Source organism: Pagrus major, chromosome 20 (assembly GCF_040436345.1).
Source record: "Pagrus major chromosome 20, Pma_NU_1.0".
Lineage (NCBI taxonomy): Eukaryota > Metazoa > Chordata > Actinopteri > Spariformes > Sparidae > Pagrus > Pagrus major.
Window position 1 is genome coordinate 18,602,075 of NC_133234.1, and position 27,328 is coordinate 18,629,402.

Consider the following 27,328-nt stretch of genomic DNA (forward strand, 5'->3'; position numbering starts at 1 on the left):
TCGGATGTGGCTGAGGCGAGGACAAGTTGAGGAAGCTGAGGAAAGCCATCTTCACCGATGAGGCAGCCAAGTTCCTCTTCGCCTCTCCCTTTACGCACAGGCGAGGTGAGGACGGGGAGCATCACATCAATGTAGAGAAAACGCCAATGAGTCATCGATGAGGTGCTGAAAGATCGGCAGCAGACGGGAGAAGCACAACTACAATTAGTTTTTGTTTGTTTTTAGTTTCTTTTGCATCGAAAATCATTTTTTTAAACAACAAAAGCACACCATGGATGGAGAAGGAGCATCATCCGGGCTGGCCAAATCAGCCGCCGTGAAACTCTCCGAGATGGGCGAGAGAACCAAGCAGCTAGGCACCGCGATGAGGGACCCTCACCAGCAAAGACGGATCATATTAGTGATTGTTTGCGTTGCTCTCCTGCTGGACAATATGCTCTACATGGTAATCGTGCCAATTATCCCAGACTATCTCGCAGAGCTGGAGAGTGAGCAGTCAGAGCACGTCCACCTAGTGATACACCCCAACTCTTCAGCCAACAGCACAAGCCAAGACAAAAGCATCAAGGACAATTTAGATGTGCAGATAGGAGTACTTTTCGCATCCAAAGCCATCCTGCAGCTGCTAGTCAACCCGCTCTCGGGAACTTTCATTGACCGGGTCGGATATGACATCCCGCTTTTGATCGGACTGTCTGTCATGTTCGTGTCCACATGCATATTCGCGATCGGGGAGAACTACGCGACGCTCTTCGTGGCCAGAAGTTTGCAGGGTCTGGGCTCTGCGTTCGCGGACACGTCTGGAATCGCGATGATAGCCGACAAGTACACGGAGGAGTCGGAGAGGAGCACGGCGCTGGGCATCGCGCTGGCGTTCATCTCTTTCGGGAGTCTGGTGGCGCCTCCCTTCGGGGGCATCCTGTACGAGTTCGCGGGCAAGAAAGTGCCCTTCATCGTGCTCGCCTGCATTTGCCTGGCGGACGGCTTCCTCCTCCTCACAGTCATCAAGCCGTTCTCCAACAGGACTAGAGAGAACATGCCAGTCGGCACCCCCATATACAGACTCATGATCGACCCCTACATAGCTGTGGTGGCCGGCGCGCTCACAGTGTGCAACATCCCCCTGGCCTTTCTAGAGCCAACCATCGCCAACTGGATGGAGACCACCATGCACTCCTCTCAGTGGGAGATGGGGCTCACCTGGCTCCCTGCCTTCTTCCCTCACGTCCTCGGTGTGTATATTACAGTCAAACTGGCAGCCAAGCATCCACATCTGCAGTGGTTCTACGGAGCTGTGGGCATGGTTATCATAGGCGCCAGCTCCTGCACAGTCCCCGCATGCAAAACTTTCGGGCAGCTCATCGCCCCGTTGTGCGGCATTTGTTTCGGCATCGCGTTAGTCGACACCGCGCTGCTGCCGACACTCGCGTTTCTAGTCGACGTGCGTCACGTTTCAGTGTATGGAAGTGTTTACGCTATAGCAGACATCTCCTACTCCGTCGCGTACGCCATGGGTCCTATAGTGGCCGGCCAGATCGTGCACAACCTCGGGTTCGTGCAGCTCAATCTGGGTATGGGCCTCGTCAATGTGCTTTACGCGCCGGCTCTGCTGCTGCTGCGCAACGTGTGCCAAATGAAACCGTCCTACTCCGAGAGAGATAACCTGTTAGAGGAGGCTCCGCAGGGGCTGTACGATACTATCAAGATGGAGGAGAGGAGGGCTAAAAAGAAGGGCTACAGCTCGGCGGGGAATTGTCTGCCAGTGGATGAAAATGGGTTCGATCCCTTCAGAGCGCAGCGGTCCTTGTCAGAGGAGTCGTCCGGTCCGGAGTTCACTTAGGACGCACAGATCTAAAAATGTTATAGTAGTGATTTAAACTTTTATGTAAGTACCGATGTGCAATATTAACACCCAGTCACCAAAATCACGGTTGTGTGACGCGTTTTCCAAAGTCAATTATTATAATTTTTTTATTCTATTTGTTTCTTTCTCTGTTCGACTGTGATTTCATTGTGTCCAACAAGTCTCTGTAGCGTTTGTTCATGGACGTGTAACTGGAGTTTTGTTGTGAGAGATCTGTTGAATTCGTGTGTATTGTAAAAAAAGAAAAAAAAAGAAGATATAAATAGATTCATGTGCGTACAAGATTATATGGGACCAACTATAAGCAGCACAGTTCCCCCCCTCCCACACCTTAACACAAGAATAGCCTCTATTTTTAGTCTCGGAGGAAACTTTTTTTACTTGCACATGAAGGCCTGATTTTATTTTTTGTTTTATTCTTCTTGTCAAAAAAAAATTCGTGTGTTTGAATTTTGTAACACGTGGGCCTGTTTGTCCTTTATTTGTTTTTTGTCGTTGGTTGGAATTAAATGTATCATAATAAATGGATTTTGTACATATGTGGATATATGCACAATGTAAATGTAAAACAAAACATATGTGGACCTCTACAAAGTGTGTGTGTGTTCGTGTGTGTGTGCGTGTGTGCGGCGCCTGTGTGTATGGAACATTTTGTGAAGACGTAGCCAACGAAGTCTCCTTGAGATGAATTAAGAAAAAAAAACATGTATTCATTTATGAACTGTCGTTTTAATAAATCTCTGTTTGGATCTGAGTGACGGCGGTGATTTCATTCTTATTCTTAAAGGAGTTTGGAGTTTGTATTTCGTTGGAAATGTAACGAATTTAGATGAAACATTCAGGATGATTGTAAAGATTAAAAACAAGACATTTTATTTATGATGAAACATCCTGCAAAAAAAAGAAGTAAAGATGAATAAAGATTAAACCAGACGTTTGATTTCCGCATGTTGCGCCACTTTGTTTTTGCGCAATCAAGAAGAGAGAAAGAGAGAAAATATATTTAAAAAAACAAAAAAATACGCCTATAAATGAGCGGACACAAGTGCGCAAAAGTTTAGAGAATCAGCCGCAGAAGACTTTTAAGAGCATCCTCCCAAATTCTCTAAAAACTCTGCAGAAAACGCAGGCTTACATCTGGCCCGTAAACGCATCACAACTGTCAGTCCATGAATGCCACACCACTCCTTTCTATATTTATATATATATATATCAAAATCATTAGATGTGGGTGGAGGTGGTGGAGGAGGAGGAGGAGGGGGAGGGAGGGTGAAGCAAGCTGTTAGATAATATGTTCCGCGAATGGATGGCGATGGGAGGAGTTTCTTGCCCCCGGGGGGGGGGGGGGGGAGGAAGGAAGGTAGACGCAAACACCTTCAGCATCTTTTTCCGAGGCGCGCTTTTAATGTGGAGCCACAGACCGTATGGCGAGGCGAGGGGACCGGGGAGCAGTCCTGCGTCCACACCGCGGAGCATCCTCTCTCTACACTGATGTGGGATCTGATCATGTGAACTCCAGCCACACTTCTCTGACCTCCTGTGCTGATCAGGTAAGACAACCTGTTTTCAATTTCTGCTTTTTTTTTTTTTTTTAAAGAACTTATGATCACCTGTGTGGACCCCTCACACAGTTACATCCACCTGAAAAACTCACTTTTAAAGTCAAGTTTGAGCTGAAAGGGAATTCTGAAAAGTTTTATTTCCAATCAAACCAACTTGCATCAAGGATTATCTTCAATTTTACATATTTTTGTTTCAAGACATGAGATGTTTTATCAAAATGCGTCCAAAAACTGCGCTGAAAATGAGCTCAAATTGCTTACGTTTACTGGCTCATACATGTGCACACATTTGTTTTAAGGAAAAAATAAGCTTTTCAGCATGAAATAGAGATGGAATGAGTTTTCAAGACGCACACCCCTTTGCAGAGGTGAGCGACGAGGCGCAGCTGGATTTCAAGGGCATGCAGCGGCTCGCTTCACAGGCTGCAAAACGATGAAGAATGGACGCTTTTTTACTCACAGGCCCACTTTTATTTATTTATTTGTCTATATTTTGTCACTTTTCTGCTTTTTCTTTTCCAAGGCTGAGCAGTCTCCACGGGTCTTTCACAGTGCTTTTTCTTTGAGGAGTTGACTGGAGTGCAAACATGCCAATCTTGGAGAAAGAGACGAGCAGGGACCGAGACAGCCAGGTATGAAAACATGTTTCCTCACATCACTTCACGTCTTCAGTTGTTGGATGGTTTGTTGCTTGTTGCACTGACACTCACTGGCCGCTAGGGGCGAAATGACAGCAGGCCTTCATCTGCCACCTGACAGTGAGGATGTAACTGAGTACATCTACTCGAGTACTGTGCTCAAGTACAATTCTGAGGTACTAATTCTGAGTATTTTACATTTTCTGCAACTTTATACTTTTACTCCATTACATTTATTTGATGACTTTAGTTACCTTTTCCTTTGTGGATTACTTTGTGGAGCACATTTTTAATTTAATTTAATTCTTTGGCAACAGGCTAAAAAAAAAATGGATTCTGATAATCAGGACAAATGCTAAATAACGGATCTGATCATCAATACTTAATACTTTAGTAGATTTAATATCAGATACTTCAAGACTTAGTAAGAAGTAATATTTTAACACAATAACTTTACTTTTCTGCACTTTTTTCAACACTGCAAGTACTGTGCTTATTTGAGGTACTTGTACTTTACTTGTATATTTCTATGCAACTTCATACTTCTCAGAGGCAAATAATGTATTTCCACTCCACTTCACGTGTCTGACAGTTTGAGGTTATAGCAACTTTTCAGATTACAATTTGTCACAGTCTTCGATGTGTTTGTTTTTTTGTCACAGTTGTCTTCACGTGTCTGACAGTTTGAGGTTATAGCAACTTTTCAGATTACAATTTGTCACAGTCTGCCTGTCTGTGTGGTGAAACCCGTTCATCCCCAGATTTGATGATTTTGATTTTTTCAGAGAAGCTGAGTGAAGTAATGTGGATGCAAAATTCTCCAACTACTTAAGCTAAATCAACTAATTAGAAAAACTCTTTCAGATTTATTGTCACAAAGCTGAAAAGTAAAAAGTTGATATTTTAGAGGAAGGTGGACAGCGACACTACAAACACATGATTTATGTATTTTATTTGAATTTGATTTAATAGAGACAATGCAGTCCGGTATGAAACTGATGTGCTGCACTTTTCAGCTCTTGTCTCACGTTGGGATTTTAGCGTGATTAAAATCTACAGCTTTCACAGTCAAAATAGACACGGAGATACAATAAAATACCACAGAGTACAGCTCTGTTTTGTTTTTAGCACTGAACCTTTGCTGTTACAGATTTCATTGCAGGAATTAGTTTGACTTCTAGTTTGTAATCTGTTCCAGAGTTGACAGCCCTTAACAGAGACAGCTGATTGTTTAAATTTAGACCTACGATGTGTTTGTTTTTTTTACAGCTACCATTCATCATGATCTTTCTTACTCTGTTACTGTCTTTGGATAAATCCTGAAAGAGGCTCTGAGGCTGCGACTGTTTGAAAATTACCTTGAGAAAACAAAAATGAGTAAAAGCTGCCAATGCTTTTTAGTAATCTTATTATACATGATGCATTGCTTCCAGACAACACTGATGAAATGTAACTAAGTACATTTACTCAAGTACTGTACTTAGATTTTTACTTATTTACTTACTTTTACTTTTACTTACTTTTTACTTTACTTATATATATATATATATATATATATATATATATATATATATATATATATATACATATATATATATATACATCATTGTATGTATATGTATCATTTACTTTTATTTGTACTTTTTTTCCTCAAAATAATATTTTAACAGAATATCTTTCCTCTTTAGTTTTACTCAAGTTTGACTTTTGGGTACTTTAGTAGTTACAATTAGCTCTAACTCAAATATCTACAGCAGTAAAATGCAACATACGCATTAAAACAGCAGTAATATTAATCTAAATACATCATATATAACAACAAAACACTAACAGGGAGCATTTACTCCACAGTGAGTAGTTTAACTTTGATACTTTAAGTAAATTTTACTAATTATACAGGACTTTTACTTGCAATTGAATGTTTTTACAGTGTGGTATTAGTACTTTTACTTAAGCGAAGGATCTGAATACTTCTTCATCTGTACATAGTAGGCTACTGTATTTTTTCCAAAACATCTACAACATTGAAATGGAACATACACACTGATGCAATAGTGATATTGAAAGGGAACATTTTACTGCACAGTGAGTACTTTTTGTACATTTCACTGTGAAGTTTTGAATGCAGTACTTTTACTTGTACTGGAGTATTTTCACAGCTTGGTGTTAGTACTTTTACTTCAGAAAAGGATCCGAATACATTTTCCACCACTGTACATAGTACTGTTTGTTTTGTGCAGTCATCTAATGCACATGTAAAGCTAGTGTTGCATTATATTATGTAACTACTTATGAGTTTGCATTTTTTAACTGTGGTTTGATCTTTTCAAAATTTGGTTTTGTTTTTCCAGGCCAATATGTTATATAACGCTGCACAGTTTCCATAAACAACTTATTTTGCAATTCCAACACTGGTACTGGTCAATATTAACATGTTGGGTTACTTCCAGTGCCACTATGCAAATGATCAAACATCAGACAGAAAAGATAATCAATTCACATTTTCCATCCTTAAAGAAAACAAGACAGTTTTCAGTTCCCATGAGACTGCGGGGACTGAAAGCACTCCAAGCATTTAAGATGAATTATTAACTCAGGTTCTAATAATAAAATCCGAAAGAAAAGATGTGAGGGAATCACCCTGTTAACTAATGAACCCTCGGTGAATCAGAGGAAAGACATAAAAATGCTGAACAGCTGCCGTCCTGATACCAATCTGTTGTTTTCATGACATCAGGTGCTGCCGAAGGTCCCCGTGCCCCCGCTGAAACAAACCCTCGACACGTACTTGAAGTGCGTCCAACACCTGATCAAGGAGGAGCAGTTTAAGAAGACGAAGGCCATCGTGGAGAAGTTTGGGGCTCCCGGAGGGGTTGGAGAGCTTTTACAGAAGAAGCTTTTAGAGAGGAGGGACAAGACGACCAACTGGGTAACGTCTCAGATCTTAAAATTAAAAAACGTGGATGCAGAGGCAGAAAAAAAATAATAAATTCTAGTCAGTTTTTCCTTGAATCAAAAAAGATTTTTGTTTCCTTTGTGCCTTTTTCTACGGTAATTTGGGAAACTCAATACAGTCACTGTAAAATCATTATCGTATCATGTCATTCTTTATCACTACAGTCCAATTGATTGAATTTGACGGTCACAATATTTGCACTCAGCATCAGATTTGATTGTGTTTCTGTAATAATAATAATCAAACTCAGCATCTGCTCTATTCAATCTGAAAGAAATGAATGAAAACTTCCTCAGATTTCGTCTCCAACATTTTATATAACCCATTCATAACAGAGTTGAATCCCCTGGCAATAAAGATTTATCTGAGCCTCTGCTCATTCTTCGTTGCTTCATCTCTCCCCTTGTGTCTGGCTGATCGCTCAGTCCACAGCTCATCCAGTTCAGTTGAAATCTATCAGGCTCCCACTCCCACGCCGACTCTCTCCCACTCTCCTTTTCATCTGGCAGTGATGCACTGTAATGGCTTTTTACTCCGCTGCACACAGGTCCCAACTCTGAGAGTAATAACTTGAATCGAAAAAACGCTTAATGATCCCTGTGTTTTCATTTAGGTGTACGACTACTGGCTGGAGGACATGTATTTGAACAACAGGTTGGCCCTGCCAGTCAACTCCAGTCCTGTCATGGTGTTTCCTAAGCAGACGTTCAGAGATCATAATGATGCCCGTAGGTATGTGCTGTACCTTTGCTTCTGCTGTTTGTTAAAGTTCTCCCTCCTTCTTCTGCTGTGATGCACCAGAGACTCTAATGATGGTGTTTCTCTGACAAAAACTGACAGTGTGGGTCAATGAGAAGAGCAACTAAAGACAAAACCTGATACTAATACACTTTCTACTGAGTAAACTGCCATCGCAATATGTAAGACAATATGAAAAATATGTATCTGCAACAGAACACAATCGTGTTTGGTAGCAGAAAATATTGAGGTAACTAGAATGACACTCACTTTATCGCCATGTTTAAAAAAGTGAGAAAAAATTCCTGGATTCCTTTATCCGGATCCGCACCAAAAGTTAATGGGGTCTATTCTGGGTCGAGACTCATCCTCTATCTAAGTTTTGTGGAAATCCGTTCAGTAGTTTTTGTGTAATCTTGCTCACAAACCAACACAAACATAACCTCCTTGGTGGAGGGAAAAAATCAGGTTGTGGATTGAGTCACTCGGACACAGGGAAAGGAAGACTAATCGACCAATTGTATTAATTTTAGTTGGAAACCCTCTTTCTCCAACGTTGCTGTTACCGTGTACTCACAATTAAAACCAACTAATGAAATGGGTACGACACACTCTCTCGATCATTTTGGGACATGTAGGAGATCTCAGACTTAAGCATGGACGGATATCGTTATGATTTTATCAGTTCTGCTACTCTTGTTGATACTTCTTACTGTATCTGTTCAGTTCTTTATCGATACTCTTGGTTCTTTTTCATTATGAGGAAAAAATATAACTATATTGTTTCTAGAGCTGCAACTGCAAAATTAATATAAGCTCGATAATATCTGGAAACAAACCTAAAATGTCAATAAAGTAAATAATATACCTGACATTAAAATACTGAGTAAAGATTAGAATGAATGAAGAACACAGACCTGATCAGTCAGTATCAGTCCTCCTCCCTCTGCTGCCTGCAGGCCCCGCTGGTTAAATAAAATTACACCAAAATGTTAACAAGTACAGATAAAAGAACCGTTAACGTCAGAGCTTATGAATACTACAGCCTTTAATCATTTATCCCCAGGGCCGTTTAGTACTGGGTTTCTGTACCCATCCCTCGACATAAGTAGAACAACATAAATGCAAGAGTTTCCATAAAAATGTAAATCACAATTTTTTTCAGCGAGTAGAAATAGAAAATAATTATCATTTACCATTTGCACTTAGTACATCTAACAGGACACATTAAAACACATTTACATCAAAAAACAACAGAAGACATGTTAAAAGGAGCCTCAAAAGTCACGTATAACTTCCAGAATGCACCGAACAAAACGGATACTTGGTTGCACTAAATGCAAAAGTTTCCAAGATTGTCGCTAAAAGTATATACGGTATATCGCTCGGTTCTGCAGCCACCGACAGGCGTTACGTTCTCCTCGGCAGGCTTAAGATTAAGATCTAAAACACAGACGTGAAGAAGATCACTGGGCATCATCTCTTCCCTCAAATCTCTGAATGTTATTAAATGAGCCGTGCTCCACCAGACATTACACCAGTCCCTCCAGCCCTGTAACTCAACATTAGCTTTTGTCAGCTCGTGCCACACTAACTGAATATTTCCAGAGCAGCCCCGAAGCTGCTAATCTACTGACACACACACTCATTAGATTGGGAGTGACAGGACCAAGCTCTCCACAGAGACCGCTAGTCAGGCCTCATTTAGGGGTGTGGTGCGCCGCGGCTGCCTCCTTCGTATTGATCTGGCTTTGAACGTAATAACACTGAGACAAATGACACACAACATAAGACCTGACAGGGCTCTGTGTTTTCCCTGTTTGTCCACACCGCCCACTCACACGTACACACTGTCTCTCTCTCTCTCTCTCTAACGCAGATAAACACACACAGCTCGCCCACTGTATCCTAGTAATTTACCATAATGTGATTACTGTTAGTCCTTCAGGAGTATCTAATTATAATCTCTTTGCTGTGTATGTCCTGCAAACTCCACTCTCTGTTTCTTTAATTTCAACCTTCTCACTCCTTTAAGATTTGCTGCTCGTCTCATCAGAGGAGTGCTGGACTACAAGGCTCTCATTGATGCGTAAGTTTAACCTGTAATAGATTACCTGTCACCCTGCATGTCCTCCACCACAGATGAAAAATAAAATGAAGTGTGAGCGTGAGAGTCCTCAGAGGTCATGTGATGTGTGTAATGATGTCTCTCAGGCGAGCGCTGCCAGTGGATTTTGCTCGAGGCCAGCTAGCCGGGACCCCTCTGTGCATGGAGCAGTACTACCGCCTCTTCACCTCCTACAGATACCCGGGGCTGAAGACAGACACGCTGAAGGTCCAGATGAACGCGGCCTCCTCGGCGCCGGAGCACATCATAGTGGCGTGCAAGAACCAGGTCAGGACGCCGGCCTCTGAGGAGACTTTTCAGACTCAGTCAGGCTTCAGATGGAAAACAGTTCTTTCTTTCTTTCTTTCTTTCTTTCTTTCTTTCTTTCTTTCTTTCTTTCTTTCTGAATCCGTCATCAGATTTCAATGTATAGGAAAAGTCTGGCTACAAAAGACATATTTTTTATTCTGTCAAGGTGCCATCTTTAAAAGTGATGTGTCATGGACGGGGCATGAACTTGTCAAAATCCTCAAACCTCCAGTTTTAAACTTTATTAGTCCTAAATATAAGATTTCTTTTTCACTGACAGGCAGTCAAAATTATTTAAAGGACCTTCACTTTATAAAACACTTAATTACAAACGCGTCTCAAAAGACTTTTGCTCACCTGCGTTGAATTAATATGCAATGAAACACAAAAACCTGATGTAGTCGAGCTTGCAAAAAGGGAGCAAAACATAGTGACACAAGACACAGATCACAAAGACACAGCCGCTGCTGCTCACTAACTTACACACCCTTTGTATACAGAGCAGTAAAGGACCGCACAATATGCAAAATAGAAAAATCATAATGCAGTTATTTGATGGATATTGTGATTGCAGTATGAGCCACAATTTAAGCGTGAATGGTAGATTATGGTCTTTCGTATAAGCATGTTCCCTGACGTCTAGAGAACACGTGGACTGGAGCATCGCTGTAGTTTGTTGTGACGCATTTTAACTTCATCCAAAAATAGCAGCACCTGCTATTTGGCTATTGCTGTTGGCCATATTGTAATATCGATAATATTTTGATCAACCGTGCAGCTCTACAAGGCAGGATAAACAATATAACTTCTATTACTGGGTACTCATTTGACTGATTTATCTATCATTTATGAGCGCAAGGCCTGAGTTTGAATGGCTGCATTTTATAGTTCAAGTTTGAAAACACGGTGCCTTTATGAAATTGCACAGTGTAATGCTATCTTTGGATGTTGAAGTGTCTATTTGAATATTTAAAATAACAGCTACTGTGGAATGGTCATATTTGTGTCTTATCTCCCTTTGTGAGATCCAGAGAAGCTCCAGCAGCCGTCTATCAGAGGACTCAAACCGACTCATCAGATGAGAGTCAAATAGAGAGTCTTCTTTCACAATTCCCAACCAGACTTTCCCAGCATCCTTGTTATTCTATTAGCAAGTTTCAATATTCTGCAGGATCTTCCTAAAAAACTGTATTGACTCAAACAAGAGAAGTCATCACTGACGACCTGCTAGAAGTGAGTGGGTGAGAGGCCCTGCCCTCTGCCTGTATTTTCTTATTTTGCTGTGTTCAGGATGTTTCAGGGTGTCAAACTTTGGGCGGTGGTGTGAAGCCCCCAGCCGATAACAGCACGAGGTTTGGGGCTCTGTAGAGATTTAGCAACCAGGTTACATCGCTGTCTCCGTCTCTCTCCTCTGCTCTGTCTGAGAGCCTCCTCAACGGACAGGATGAAGCCTGCGCTTTGGCTGAATTCACACAAAGTCCGACATCGTGGCATCTTCCTGCAGGGTTGTGCGGAGGTGTGGCCGTGTTTATTTGCGCTTAAGAATGAAACCACCATGAAATGAATCAGGAAATAACGTTTTAGTTCTCTGATTCACTGCTTTGTCCTCTCTCTTCATTCGCTCTCTAGCTTGCTGAGAGCTCTCTAGCTCCTCTCTCAGTCTAGTCGAGCCGAGGAGGAGGAGGGCAAAATTCTGCATAGTGGTCCTTTAAATAAGAAGATGTTCAATGTTCACAATCTGCATTTTGTGTTTTCTCAACTGATGCATACTTTTGAATTTGAAAACTGAGGTTTTACTCCAGTGTTTACAAATATAGCAGTTGTCAAGTTGAGATTTGTGTCTTTATCTCTAAGACCACACCAGCCCATTACTGCAATCTCCTTTCGTCTTCCCCCAAATCCTCTACACAGGATTCCCATAAATGCATAAAAAAACAACCCGCCACCAACATCTGCAGCTCCAAGGCTACTACTTTGATTACATTAAGCTCACGGATTGTGCCTTTAAATGAAAGTAGGAGCTTTCACCTGGAAGAGATTCTGGGAATGATCACTCTGTGGCACATAAGGGCTCGTCCCTATGGAGATACAGGCAGTTAACTTAATTACAGCTGATTGAATCTGTCACTTTAAGAGCTTCCTTGAGTCGCATGTTTAACTGATCGCTGCAGAGGAGCCATATTTTAGGCAGCTATTGGCTGAATTTAGTCCTCATCATTATTCCTCGTGTCCTATTTATGTCAGCTGTTTAAAAAACAGCAGGCAAGGACGCATTTAAACACAAGCATTCACGATGAGGTGATACAGTGGAAAAGTTAACAAACACATGATTTCTGTAATCTGTTTTTCCTCACTAGTTTTTCGTGTTGGATGTAGTCGCAAACAGCAAGCAGCTCAACGAAACGGAGATCTCATCCCAGCTGGAGAAAATCATGAAAATGGCCGAAAACGCTGAAGAGAGACTCCCTCCTGTTGGTATCCTGACATCAGACGGGAGGACAGAATGGGCACAAGCCAGAGATGTACTAACAAAAGGTCTCAACTTATACATTTCTCAATTTTATACCACTTTGAGAAGTTTCAGACACATAAATCAAGACATTACACATGTATATCTCTCCTTTATCCAGATCTAACCAACAGGGACTCTCTGGCCCTGATCGAGAGCTGTTTATGCGTGGTGTGTCTGGATGAGCCCTGTGGTCTGGAGCCCAGAGACACCACCAGGGCCCTGCTGATGCTGCACGGTGGCGGCCGTGAGAAGAACGGGGCGAACCGCTGGTACGACAAGTCAATGCAGGTAGGACGACTTTCAAGTCACTTCAAATCCTCCGTGAACGCAGAGTTTGTTATCTAATCCCTCTTCTCTCAGTTTGTCATAGGAATGGACGGGGTATGTGGGGTCGTGTGCGAGCATTCGCCTTTCGAGGGGATAGTTCTGGTGCAGTGCTCTGAATACGTGATGAAATACATGTAAGACAGTCACTGAATATTGTTGTTGGATGAATCCTGATGTGGCAAAACAGTGAAGGGAGTTCTGATGTTGTCCTGAACAGGACAGGAAGTCCGTCCAAGATGGCAAGAGCCAGCGTAAGAGAGCTTCCCCCTCCGAGAAGGCTGCTTTGGAAATGTAACCCACACATCCAAGGACTCATAGCAGGATCTGGAGACAGACTGAAGAGGCAAGACAATCGCAAATTAAAACATAGACAATTGTTCAAACAAGTCTTTCTAATGTCTTGTGTGCTTTCTCCTTCAGGCTGGTAAATAATCTCGACATGGATGTTTTCACGTTCAAAGATTACGGGAAAGAATTCATCAAAAAACAGAAGATGAGTCCAGATGCGTTCATACAAGTCGCCTTGCAGCTCGCATTTTACAAGTAAAGTACATTCGTGATTTATATCTTAAAAGTTTTGAGAATAAATTTGACTTGTATTGCACCTTTCATCCAAGAAATGCAAGAAGTGCTTCACAACAAAGAAATTACACGCACCAGGCACTGGTGGACTCAAGGGGGGTGCAGAGGGGGTGGGCGATGGTAGATGAAACATGATAAAGTGCCCTCTAGGGTGCCCTTCCAGTGGACAAACTGTGCTGAAGTGCCCTCCGTTAACTATAAATATGTCACGACTTACTTGCCCCTGCCCCTCAAAAATCCACCACTGGCACCGAGTGCTTCACATAAACAAAGACGGAATGAATATAAAAATAGGGACGGATAGTTAATGGGAAAAGATGCATTAAAACAGGCATAGAATGCCATAATTAATGTAAAATAAGAGGGAGAATAAAACCCACTTGATAATAATAGAAAAAGTAAGATAAACTGAGGATAAAAACGCTATGTTATGAAATATCTCATAATGTGCTGTCATTGCCCTGATTCTGCCCCTCATGTACTCAGATGCAGGGGAAGGCTCGTGTCCACCTACGAGAGCGCTTCCATCCGACGTTTCCAACAAGGTCGGGTTGATAACATTCGCTCTGCCACCCCCGAGGCCCTGGCCTTTGTGAGGTCCATGACAGACGAGAGGGCCACTTTCACCGTGAGTCATTTTTCTCACTTTGACCCCCAATTACTGAGCAACTCCCACATTACTGCTCATCGCACCTGCTTAAATGAAACAGGTGCGAGCAGCGCTCCCCTCTCCCCCGTTCCAACACATGATCTCCCTGCAGGAATTTACTGGCTGTCCTTCTCTCTTTTTGTACAATTTGAGAAATGCCCTGTTTTTACTTTCTCCTCTGAATTATTTTTCGATTTTTCCAACAGGATGCAGAAAAAATTAAAAGACTGAGGGATGCAATTAATGCCCAGACGAATTATACAATTGCTGTAAGTATTTTAAACCATTATTTTTTATTTTTAACACATTATTGTGACAGCCAGGATTGACAACTAAACATGATATCAGAATATCGCTCCATCCAAAATATCTAAATCTAGATCATGTATCAAAACACTCCCTGGAGACTTAAAGGAATAGTTTGAGAGTTCGAGTCTGTAGCCTCCTTTCTACCAAATCAGCTGTGGTTCTTTAACCAGTTCTATTGAAGATTCTTAGAACTTTGAAGCTAGGGAACCGGCCAACATTTACACCAGTTATGAGCAGAACCATTATAATCAAGGATGCATCATCAACGAAAGGTAGAAAAGGGACATTAATTGTAAATATGAAGCCCCAGCGAGGACACAGTAAGTCTAGCTTAGCACAAAGACTTGAAACAAAGGGAAACAGCTAGCCTACCAATGCTTCGAAAGTTCACAAATTAGCACATAATATCTAAATTTGTTAAACTAAAGGATACAAACACAAATTTGTGGTTTTGTCAACAACTTCTTGGCAAGACACAATGACTCGGTGGAGTCTCGCCCTCACCATGAAGTTGCCAGGCAACCAGAAGAGATTTCAGGAAGTCACTACACCTCGCTATGAGATGGTCCACCACATAACCCCCCAGTAAAATTACAACCTGTGGGTTTTATATTTCATAACAAACATGATATGACATATTAATTGATGGGCTTTATAGGTGGTGGTAGGTATATTTTCCCCCATTTCCAGTCTTCATGCTAAGCTAAGCTAACGTCTTCTGGCTGGAGCTTTATAGTTAAGGAGCAGATATGAGAGTGGTATTGATCTTCTCTAACTCACAGCAAGACAGCTAATAAGCGTGTTTCCCAAATTGGTTGCAAGGTGTTTGTTCCATCATCTGTCACGTAGGGTGGCAGCTGTGCTCAGCTCAGCTTGAATTAATATTTCTTACAATGGATAGTGACCAGTCCAACTTCAGCCCAACAAGGGCTTCTGTGTTCGTATTGAGGTTGAAAATAAGTAATGACTAAGCACGAAAAAATATATTTTTCAGGCTATTACAGGAATGGCAATAGACAATCATCTCCTCGGGCTTCTGAAGATCGCAAAGGATCTCAACATGGAGAAGCCTGAGATCTTCTGTGACGAGACGTTTCTGGCCAGTAACCAGTTCATCCTTTCTACCAGTCAGGTAACATCTGATCCCATTCTCACTAACCTTTACTCTTTTATATGTACACATATAATTTCCCAGAACCCTGTCTGATCTAATTCCACATCTGTCTTGCCTCAGAACAGGAAACAAAGCGATATCTCCACAGGGATGAAAAGAGACTTATAAAAAGAGAGTTATAATTTAAGATAAAAGATGGAGAATACAAAGGAGACACTGTTGAGGCCATACTGGTGCTGATTTGGCTGTTTTGCATATTATCCACTCATAACTTAAAGTCAAAAGACCTTCAGTCATTTAAACAGAAATAAATGTACAGTACATCAGATAATAAGATTCCTATTTAAGATTTAAAAGGGAGATATAGTTCTTGGAGCCCAGAGTTGTTTATTCCAAGGTGAGAAAACACAACCCAAGTGGTCCACTATCCACTCGCAAAATCTTCATAGTTTCTTCAGCAACTTTAAAGGCATGACTGTATTCAGCACTAAGCTGTATAGCCAGTAGAGTAGCAAGTGCAAACAGCTGAGCCAGAGAGACTTACTAAACTCTTCTGAGGTCATTTTAACAGGAACTGAGACTGCAAAAGTGCAACCTAACTTGAGAAAATACACAGGACCAATTAAAAATATTTAGTTTACGCTGGTGTTTAGGATCCTCGCCCAAGGCGTTGTGCTTCCTTGTGCAGTCTTTTTAATTGGAGACCCTGCCAGACTCATCCCCTGCCCTTGGCTCACTTAAAGTAATATATTTTCTTACTTATACAAGTCACTTACAGCAGCCATACATAACTGTCGAATACATACAGTCACTTAACTATAAATGAGACATTCCTAGAGCCTAACAGCTGCATTATTATAAAGGGCATCCGATGTTTACATCCATGACATTTTCAGAAAAATACATGTGCATCTCGCTAGAGCTGCAGCAAATAGTCAACAGAATCAACAGATGGAGCAATGCCAAAATTCATTAGCTGCAGCCCTTATCTGATACTTTATCCTCAAATACTCCTGGCTAACCCAGACTGTGTCCTCTTCTATCCAGGTCCCCACCACAGTGGAAATGTTCTGTTGCTACGGCCCGGTGGCGCCCAACGGCTACGGCGCCTGTTACAACCCGCAGTCAGGCCACATCATCTTCTGCGTGTCTAGTTTCTGGGAGAACACAGAGACGAGCTCGGCCGTTTTCGTCAAAGCCCTGAACGAGGGCCTGCAGGAAATCAGGGACCTGTGCAATAGAAGCAGCGCCATGGCTCCTAAACCGGCTAATAGCGGACAGGGAGCCGGCCAGCCTCATAAATCAGGGAAGTAAGCCATACTTAGACTTAGTCTGTAGACTCAGTAGTTGAGAGGCCTTCGTGTGTCTTTGTTGTCTGTGCAATAGTGTTCCTTTAACAACAAAAAGCCTTAAAGATCATATATATATTATGTAAATATTCAAAAAATGTGAATGAAACCTGGAAAACTTTTTATTTTTTGGATGTGTGTAGACATTAGAATGATTTGTGGTCCAATAATGACCCAGCGTGACTCGGTAGACTGAGATTAACTGGTCTGCTGCCTTTAGGAAACTGAAGCCATGCCCGCTTTGTAGCACTGATGTGAGGGACAACTGTCCTCTATCAGAGAATGAGCACTCAGACTAATAATTATACCTAAAAAGTTGACTTTAGATATTTCATTACATGTTTCCATCTATTCTCATCAAATAAGTTCATTGTTAAGTAAATGCAAAGTTATTCTATTAAGTTCAGTCAATGAGAATAAATTAAATATCTCTGATTAAATTAAATTGATGCCGACTGATACATAAAATCTTACGTGGTTATTCACTTATTACATATAAAGTTAAAGGGGTTAAAAAGTAACTAATACTCTGAGTAGGGTATGAAAAGAATACAGTGTACTTTTACTTTAAGTATTATTTTAAGACCAGCAGTTGTAATTGAGTAATATTTCAGCAATGTAACTGTACTCGTACTTGAGTACAGATTTCCACCACTGCAAGTATTATACATAAAAGTAATTCATTTAAAACGGGTTATTCTGTCTTTTAGTTATTAAGTTATTTAATTCATACACATTCACTTAACATGACAGAAAATCTTTGCATTACATTTGACTCTTTAAATTGAACGTGTCTCATGGAATTAAATGGAAAATACACATGTAATCAAAATACTTAAAGTTAATGTTTGAAGCATAATTATTTTTTTTCGAGTGAATCAACTGAGTGATCCTGTTGTATACGTTACACACATAGAATAGAAATATACGGGACAAAATGTAAAAAGAAAAAAAAATACGTACAGTATATACAGTATAAGTGACTTATAACAATCATGACATCCTGTAAATGTGATCCTGGCGACATGTGTGACTTTGTGTGTTGAACAAACCGGATCAGTTGTACTTTAAGATCCATTTTAATGTGCTACAGTTGTTTTCATGACATTTTTTGAAACCACTGACACCATACGGTTGCCAAAGAGGTTGTGTGTATGTGAAGTCTGTCTGGTGAGGCACTTTAACATATTTATACAAAGATATGAATGAATATCTGTACTGTAAACAAAGAGGACGGGTTATAAATAATGTGTAGAGGGAAAGCATATGTGATATGGTTTCAGTGGCACATTTGAAGTCATCCTGTCGTACTGTATGTGCTCTATATTATAGCAATAGTTAATAGGTGTAGAGTGTTATGAACAGTGTTCATCTATTAGTCCAGTGGTGACTGAGGCAAACCACTGTGTTCATGTGTACTGAAGTGCTTTTTATTTGCACTTAGGGGTAGAATGAGGGTAGTGATGTAGGTACTTTGTGCAATAACACTATAGAAAGTGCTGTGAGGGTATATGTGCAATTTAATTTAAGTCAAATCATTAGATGCATGGAGCTTACGTATTAGGAAATAAATTATAGTTGCTATTTTTTATATTCAGAAATATCAGATGTTATTGGTAACATTAAAACTGAAATGTGGCAATCTACATCATGCATGTTCTGGTCAAGAATGTCCGTTCAAAGTGTTTTCTGCACGAGTCTTAGTTCAGTGTGTGGTGGTTCATGTTACAGCCAATCGAATCAGTGTGGTCTTTAGCGGTCATTACGTGAGGGTAGCTGTCGACTCTTTATTTGTTATGCATCTATGTATCATCAGCCAAAGTGAATGTGAACCGTGAAGATCAAGAAAAGACCATCAGCGACACACATGCATGTTTATTCGTACATATTAGCTGTATTTTTATATGTTCATCATGTGAAAAGCTAAATTAAGATATAGTGAAATACTGGTGAAGTACACGTATGTGACAAAAATGCCTTAAAATAAAGTGATGCAAACTGTTTTCCAGAATTCCTGCCAGATGTAATATTCTATAAATGTTTAATGTTCTGTTTCTACTTGGTGTTTGCTGTCTGAAGAATGTAATATTTATCATGTCTCATTCATAAAGAGTAACTAGTGTTCCCTGAGTAAATCCAGCTGTTATATGTACTGTAAAGTATTAATGTGGCTTGATAAATTAATGTGTAAAACGTCATTGACAGGGAGAATATTGTGATTTATTAAGTTATTTATGAAATGAATGTTCAGTGAAAACTCAAATGTTTGTCATTATGAAAAAGAAAACAAAAGGCTACTTTATTTTTTTAGGCCACAACATTATTTTGCTGATGGAAGACAATTTTAGCTGTAATAAAGCTGTCGTGTAGCAAAAACTGATACTCAGAAATAAAATGAACTTCAGCGTATTAACTCTCACAGTGTCGGTGTTTTCTGTTATAGTCGAAGCTCCATCTGGCTCATTTTCTTTAATATATGATTCTTAAATTAGTTTGGTGGCACAGTTTTAATGGCTGTGGAAATGAGGCCATCACAATGAAAAAAATGAAATGTTGTGTTCAAGTGACGTCTTCAAATTGTTTGTTTTGTCCAACTAACCATCCAAAACCCAAAGACTCTCAATCTGCTGTCATAAATGACGAAAAGAAGAGCAGCAAATCGTCACGTTTAAAAAAACTGCAACTTTTACATTTCTACACTTTGTCTACATAGCTTTGAAAACTACTTTAGTAGCGACTTCCAGATGTTGTGGGATGATTCAGTTAGGTTGCTCACTTAAGTTTATCTGGAAAAAATGGCACATATAAACAACGCAGTCAATCCACAGGGAAATAATAATTTCCTGCTTTTTAATAATTTCAATGGTGATCCAAATGCATGGCATTTACCCCAAACTAATCAGTTTTAGTTAAAAGAAAAAATGTGATAACAAATACCGAAAATCATCTATAATGGGCTTTTAACACTACACTGAACACATTTACTCCCTTTAATTTCTGTATTCAAACATAATGCTAAGCTAACACGGCTGTGAAGTGAAACTCTAATCATAATGATCAATCTCAAGTACAACTGTAACTGGAGGAACAACTGAACTCATTTACATAGGGCTTTCTGTTTGCAGTATGGCCACTTCGCTAACACACTCCCAACAGATGGCCTCGTTTCACTGGCATCTGATAAGGTCTTTGGGGAGAGACCCAAATTTAATTCTCCATTGGTTAAACCACTGAACCAGGTCGACCAAGTGCCCGAAAAACATTAAACATTTAGTCAAGCTTCCATGAACCGGTCCAATTAAATTTGGAATACAAATTGAGATTAAGAAAAAATTTGCAGACTCATTAAACAAACAGTTCAGTGTGTTAGAAGCACAAACTGTCCAGTTCCACAATAATGCTGATCACTGTCTCTATTTTCAGCAGCTTTGTGTTTTATCACAATATCTCATACTCTTCTGAGAGATTCAAGGTCTTCTCAGTCCAAGTACGATATGTCATTGATCCTGAATGTCCTACGTTTCCGACACGGACATTCCCAGAAAACGTCCACATAAATGCATCTAAGAGGAATTCTGATCAAATACTGCAGACAACAACTAGCTAATTTCAATTCAAAGCAGCACATTTCTACTTCTGAGTTCCTTCTGGAAGTTTTATGTTGCTCACCTTGTCCCTCGGGGATAGCCCAGACACCCTGCCAATAAAAAACTCAATTCAGCACTTGTGTCTGCAATCTCAGTTTTTCAGTCACTATGCAAAGCTCAGATGAAAGTTGGAATGCACACTGGTAAATGTTTTCACCCTGGTAGATTCGTACAACACGTCCATCTCTAAAGGTCAGGATCCCATCAACTTGCTGATCTCGCACACCATCTTACACCTTCTTGCAAGGAAGACCCCAAGATACTTGCAGTCCTTCATTTGGACAACAACTCACAAAGAAGGCCATCCAACATTTCAGAATAATTGCCTCAGATTGACAGAAGCGGATTCTCATTCTAACTTCCATCTGCGGTGGAAGTCCAATGATCCCATGCGTTGCTGATAAGACGTTGGCCAAAATCAGAGAAGCAATCTGGAGGTCTCCAACGGGAGACTAGCGTCAATGGCTCCGAAACCTCATATCCCACGAAGCACCCGGGGGTGCTTCGTGGGATAATTGTACCATCGCATGTCTTGTATGTACTGTATGTGTTGTATGAGCTGGGATTCAGGCTAAAATATCTGCATTGGTGGGGGAATGTTGTTTCAGGCAACTGTAAAATGATCCTGGAGGTTCATAGACAGTTGACCCAGCTTTTTTGCCAGGGCCCGCTGCATTCGCTCCATTCGAAATGAGAGGATGGTGTTTTCTACCTCAACTTAGAACACAGGCTCAAAATCCAAGAAAGGTTTATCCAATTTCACTGTATTACAAGAGTCCAACTCAAAGAGAATAGAGATGTAAATTCATCTGTTGTGTGATGTCTTCTGAAGTCACTGCCAAACAAATATGATTATCAGAGACTAATATCTCAGGTTTCATAAATGTCTGCACCACAGTGTGGAAAACATGTCACACTGCAGTGCAAGTCACCTCACAGTTCCACTGCCGGCTGTCCAGCTGCGAGTCTATCGACAGAACATTAAGCTGGGTCATCTGAAGCCAGAGCTGCCGGCGACCAGTACTTTCACTGCGTGAGGAGCAGCTAGTGACAAGCCTTGGCGTCGAGATCAATGGCGGAAGCCCACCTGGAGATGGATGATGGGAGTACATTACCACTAATAAGTGTCTGCCACGCTGCAGACGGAGACAGAGCCTTACCTGCTGGCTGCTATCGACGCAGGGGGAGCAGAGGGGAGCAGAGCTGTCCATCCAGATTCCCTCCTCCCTGCTCAGGGGCCTGCCAGAGTCCAAGAGAAATGAAAGGATACAGAGGCTTCTACCTGAGGATGACAAAAGCAACGCACAGGCAGCGTCTATGCAAGTTTGGATGTCATTAGTCGTTTAACGTATTATCACATTTTTCATATATTGAATATAAAAAGTAAATCGACCCTGCTATATTTAAAAAGTTTACAATTTTTATAAATGGCACACAGTGATGTACAGCAACTGCTACTGAGTAAAAATGGGAGACGAAGGTATTCTCCCGTTAAGCTTTGTGGAAGAAGAAGACTTTCACGAGCTGATGGCATTTGTTGAGCTGGAGTACAAGCTCCCATCGTGGTGAACAACAACTACGAGGTCGGAGAAGATGTCGGGGGAAGCGCTGTAAAATTGGGTTGATCTACAAAGCGCCGACAAAGTAGCTATTACTTCTGACAGTGGTGTTTAAGATGTGGCACTAACCCTAACCTTCCCGCTTATATGTTCATTTCTTACAATTGATTGTTCGTATAAGCACTTGAGATACGCGAGATACAAAATAAAAGGCTTAGTTATATGTCTTTATGTATGATGTATTTAGTTATGTGCACTCTCTTGACGTTTGGCCGTGTTAGCAAAGGTGTCAATTGCTAGTTTTTGATCACAAGCGAAGTCAGCCCATTTTGACAGAGGTAAGGCCTGTAGCATGTTATAGCCAGATGTTATTTTCTCTGGTTCAGGTCACGTTAGCTCAGCATTACTGTTGAATTGTATGCAACACTTGTGCAAACTGGCGAACAATGCCTGAGCATGCATGTTTACGTCAAGACATACGTTTTCAAGACATGACATCTTGGGGCAAATAACCCCATGGTCAAACTCACGCAAGTTGCGTTAGCCGAAATTCACTATTCCTTATTTGTAAACCCAGATAGCTTGTTAGCCTTAGCTTGCTTGGTAGCTTACAGCTAGGTGGGCTAGCTCGCTTTAGCTCCACCTCTTTGCCGATTTTTGAATAGCCGGGAGTTAGGCGGAGTCAAGGGAACAGCCAAGATGGCAACGACTGGCACCACCTACCTTAATCTCCATTCTGGCTCTTCATAAACCTATGGGTGACATCATGTTGGCTCTGTCCACTATTTTTACAGTCAATGTTTAATCCTAAAAATCATGAAATATGGAAACAGCAAGTATCTTTAAACAATGACGACAGTGCACGAGGCAATTCCTTCCTGTCCTTACAACTGACCAGCGGACACGCTCCGAAGCCCACAAACACATCAGCTCTCACAAATCACGTCATGAGCTGTAATCACTAATCACTGTGTCGTCCTAATGAGCCTCTCTAATTGAACATGTGCACATGAATCAAAAATAACAGCTACAAGATTACAATCTGACTCCATTCAACAGCCAATTAGTCACACTGAACCTGTCATCCAAACGTGTTCCCCACACTGTTAATATAGTGGGTAATTTAAGAGCCATGAGCAATGATGCAGTCATCTCTGAAAGTGAAACTGCGCTTGACATTTTCTCTCCAAAACGGAACAAGAATATCTGTTTCAAATATCGACATTTAAGAGAAATTTCAAAGATAGAACCACTGCCATTCTTACAATCTTTCAATTAAGGGCTGAGTCTATATTATAAGCTGTCTCTTTTCACTCACAAAGGAGTTTCTGATAATGGCCATTCTGGCATTTATAAGGAAACTGCTCCCAGGGCAGGAGCTACATTTACACACCATCTTGGAGCCTAATTGGGCAAGAAGTGAAGCCCCATTAAAAAAAAATACGCCACAGTATAGTATATGCCAAGAGCTGAAACCAAGTACTCCCACGGAGCCCGTCCCATTTAAGTTAGATGTGGACAAAAGCACTGATGCTGCTATGACAGAATCCTGAGCATTTCAGCTTCATATAGTGGCTGAGCGGCGTCCATTATTGCCTTTTTTAAACAGGGAATGAGTCCGAAGAATTTGTTTCCATCACACAAAAGACAAATTGCCAAAATACTTTTTGGAAAACTGCAGTATAATATGATGATAGGCACTGCAATTATCCCTAAAATGACTGCTCTCATAATCACACATTGTTGCATATCACTACAGAAGAATTGCCAACTTCAAGCTCGTCACTTCAGCGACTGTCAACAGTTTCTTCAGCTGTTTTGATATCTTATAATGAGGCTCTGCTGGATGACAACATGACACCTATTCATCTCAAGGTAGACTGCTTCTAATTTCTTTTCCTATTTACTCCCTTGTTCAGCGAAGGTGCTCGTTCTCTCCTGGTTTCTAAACAATAATCCATCCCCAGGCTGCATATCGGTGGCAACACAAGCTATATACGCTACTGTAAACGTGGTGCCTAAACAGTGTTGGCAACGTATGATTCATTTTGTGATCTGAAGATCAATAACCAATTTGAAGATGACCTGGTGGAGAGGTTCCAGATTGCGGGGGCCTGTGCTTCGATGTGCAGCGTAAATCTCGGGTGGTGGATGTGCATCTAAGGCCTGCCACAGCTCCTGCTCTGGGGAATGATTTATGCCTCGGTGCTGTAACATGTCCCGTAGCGGTCGGGCTCTCAGTGAACGGCCGGGGCTAATTTGAGTGGATTCAGTGAAAGAGGCTGCTGAGTGAATAGTGGGGTAGTTAAGCCAAAGGGTTACAGCTAGGGAAAGTGCAGAAAGTAATGATCGGTGTGGAGGACAAACATCTCAACAGTTATTAATCATCAGCTTTATAGTCATTGTTAGGGATGAAACAAAATATTGATACAGCAATATATCGCATTGCTTCGTCTTGCGATACATTATCGATACACTGGTGCCAAATATCGATATTTTTTATTAAAAAACATGTGGGGTTCTAAACAAATACCACTGCATATATGACTTACCAGAGTCACTACGTCATGTCTCCTTTTAGTGTTAACTTCAGGAAACTTGGAGAAGTGTTTCACCGCTGGAAAGATAAAACGAGCATAAAACGTTCGGTTGTTTCGGGAAAAGGCTCCTGTTAGCTGTGTAATTGCAGTCTCATCAGTAATATTTCGTCGGACCTGCCTGGCTTGGTCACAACATTTTTTTTCACAAAAGTGTGTGTTGAAGAGGCACTCAGCTAAAACTTTATGTAAATATTTGAGCATTGTATCATTTCACTTTTCTGATTCTGTGAAAACAAACACCGCAGTGCAGTGAATAAATACATAATTCCTGCTTTTGACCTTTTTCGGGCTCTTCTACAGTTACACAGACATCATAACTTCGCAGGTGATTGTCTTACAATCTATCAAGTATTGCAGAACTGCTGTATCATGATACGATTGTTATCACTAGATCTGAGTCGAGATAAACAAAAAGAAAAGGAGGGAGAGAGTGAATGTTCACGACCGGATGCGAGTCGAGAAGGTAAACGGTTGTGCCAGGCCATCATCTTCAGACCAGAGTCAATCATCCACAAAAGCACTGCAAAGAGACAATCACTTAAATGCTCTCCTCACATCGCAGTAACAACCGTTCGTCTGCCCGCGTGGCCTCCCAGTTCAGCATTGAGAGCAGCTCTGAGAGCCGCTTGCGTAAGTGCCAAATATGAGTGGATCCAAGGCGACAGGAGGGAGAAAAGTTAGATGGAAGGAACTCATTAGGAGCGCTGCACTCTCCTCTCAAACCCCATCTCACTAGTGCGGAGAAATTTGTGAACTGGCCATGAGTTCTGAAGGATATCTTGTAACGCTTGACAAGTGAAAACAACCACCAGGCAGCTAATAGCTATACTGTCATGAAGGCAAATAAAAAGGCATGAGTTTGCATGCATGTAGTCTCTGTGGCTCCGCTCACGTGAGACATGCTTTGCAAAAGGCAATTCCCTCCCTCCCTAAGTTCCCCAACAGATCGGTTCTGCTGCCCGGCCAGATGTGAGATGGAGGGATTGTTGGTTCTAGGAAAAAAAAAGAGGTTGACTGAGGGGACGAGGAGTAAAAAAAAGGGAAAAAAAGGTGTGCTTCATTACGTTCTCAGCTCCCAGGTGGCCATCTGTCCCAGCAGTATTGTCCCTGTGGAGCAGAGCTGTGTGGGGTGGAGAGGAGATGATCAGAGGCCTACAGAGAGCAACAGCAGCAGCATCATCCAGCCCACATCTGCCAGTGGCTCCATCGCTCTCACGACTCCGGTAACTAAACCACACGCCATGGAGCAGTGCCCGCTTCCTGAATCCGTCAATTACAGTGACCCATTAAGAGGAACAAACGCAGCTTCAGCAGATGGGAGAACAGAGGTGTGTTCATTCACTTGTTTGGTGAAAGAAGAGACGAATACTACTGATACTGATGGGAGTTTTTGTGCCTCTGGTCTAAAGAGACTTTTTAAAGTTTTACATAACTTTTACAGATCATTCATATTTTTCGGTGACATTGATATGGTTATTTTGTGGCTTAAGGATCAGGTAAAAGTCTTATGATATACTTTGATACTTGTCATACTAAAGTGTATCAGGATCATTAGATGTCTTCTTCTTAGCCATCGTTGTCTTGTTCGTCATCTTCTTTGTCTTCTTCATCTTTGTCTTTCTCTTCATCTTCTTCTTTGCCGTTGTCGTCTTCTTTTTCTTCTTAGTCGTCATCTTCTTGTTTCTTCTTGTTTTCTTCTTAGTTTCATCGTCATCTTCTTCTTAGTCATTGTCTTCTTAGTCTGCAGTGTCCTCATCTTTGTCCTCGTTTTTCTCCTTCCTCTCCTCCTGCAATATCTTTATCGGCTATAATGACATAACAGCCCATTTCCCGTTGTTGGGCCCATATTGTGCATCTACTTTAAGTACTCCATGAAATAAACATACAAAGCATACTGGAGGGTTTAAGGGCATTATGCAATACAGAGTCTTCACATGATGCTTACATGAACTATTTTTACTATTGGAAATAATGAGACAACAAACTAAACTATAAGAAAAAAACGAGTTTTGTAACTGTCCTACTACTACTGGTGAAGCAAACAACACCAGAGGGAACACACACCGTGATCAACAAACACATTACGCTGCAGAGCTCACAGGGGAGTTTCTTCTTAAATAAACCTAATCCAAGCACCAAGAGATGCTATGAGAAATATGATAGAAGGCATTAAGAACTTAATGGGCCACACAGCTGTGAGGTAACACTGTATAGCCGCCTCTCACAGGTTTGGCTTGCGCGCTTCGTGAGCTCATTTGTGTTTATTTACTTCCAGGGGGCTGTGAAGGTAGATGAAGGAGGAGCGGAGAGAAGCCGAGCCGGAGCTGTAAAGTAATGGATCCATCTTTAATGAGCGGCTGGGGACCGCAATATCTGGTGACAGAGAGGGTCCCTCTGCCGAGTCTCTGTCACAGCGGAAGGCTCATCCTAAATCTCGCTCTTATTGCTACGTGCAGCGCAACAATATCTCACTCCAGAGACAGAACTTCAGGTTTTTATGGGTGCT

At 41.3% G+C, this 27,328-nt stretch overlaps 2 protein-coding genes across 2 annotated transcripts; both read left to right on the forward strand.

The window, feature by feature from the left end:
• Nucleotides 1–271: 271 nt before the first annotated feature.
• On the forward strand, nt 272–1,840 carry slc18a3b (solute carrier family 18 member 3b). Its single transcript, XM_073488993.1, has one exon. It carries the CDS (start codon nt 272–274, stop codon nt 1,838–1,840), a length of 1,569 nt encoding a protein of 522 aa, XP_073345094.1.
• A 2,173-nt stretch (nt 1,841–4,013) lies between these two features.
• LOC141016028 (choline O-acetyltransferase-like) lies at nt 4,014–16,981 on the forward strand. Its single transcript, XM_073490269.1, has 14 exons — nt 4,014–4,058; nt 6,802–6,993; nt 7,634–7,752; nt 9,794–9,847; nt 9,973–10,153; nt 12,532–12,709; nt 12,805–12,974; nt 13,047–13,147; nt 13,231–13,356; nt 13,434–13,556; nt 14,082–14,223; nt 14,451–14,513; nt 15,548–15,685; nt 16,715–16,981. Exons 1-14 carry the CDS (start codon nt 4,014–4,016, stop codon nt 16,979–16,981), a joined length of 1,899 nt encoding a protein of 632 aa, XP_073346370.1.
• Nucleotides 16,982–27,328: the final 10,347 nt, after the last annotated feature.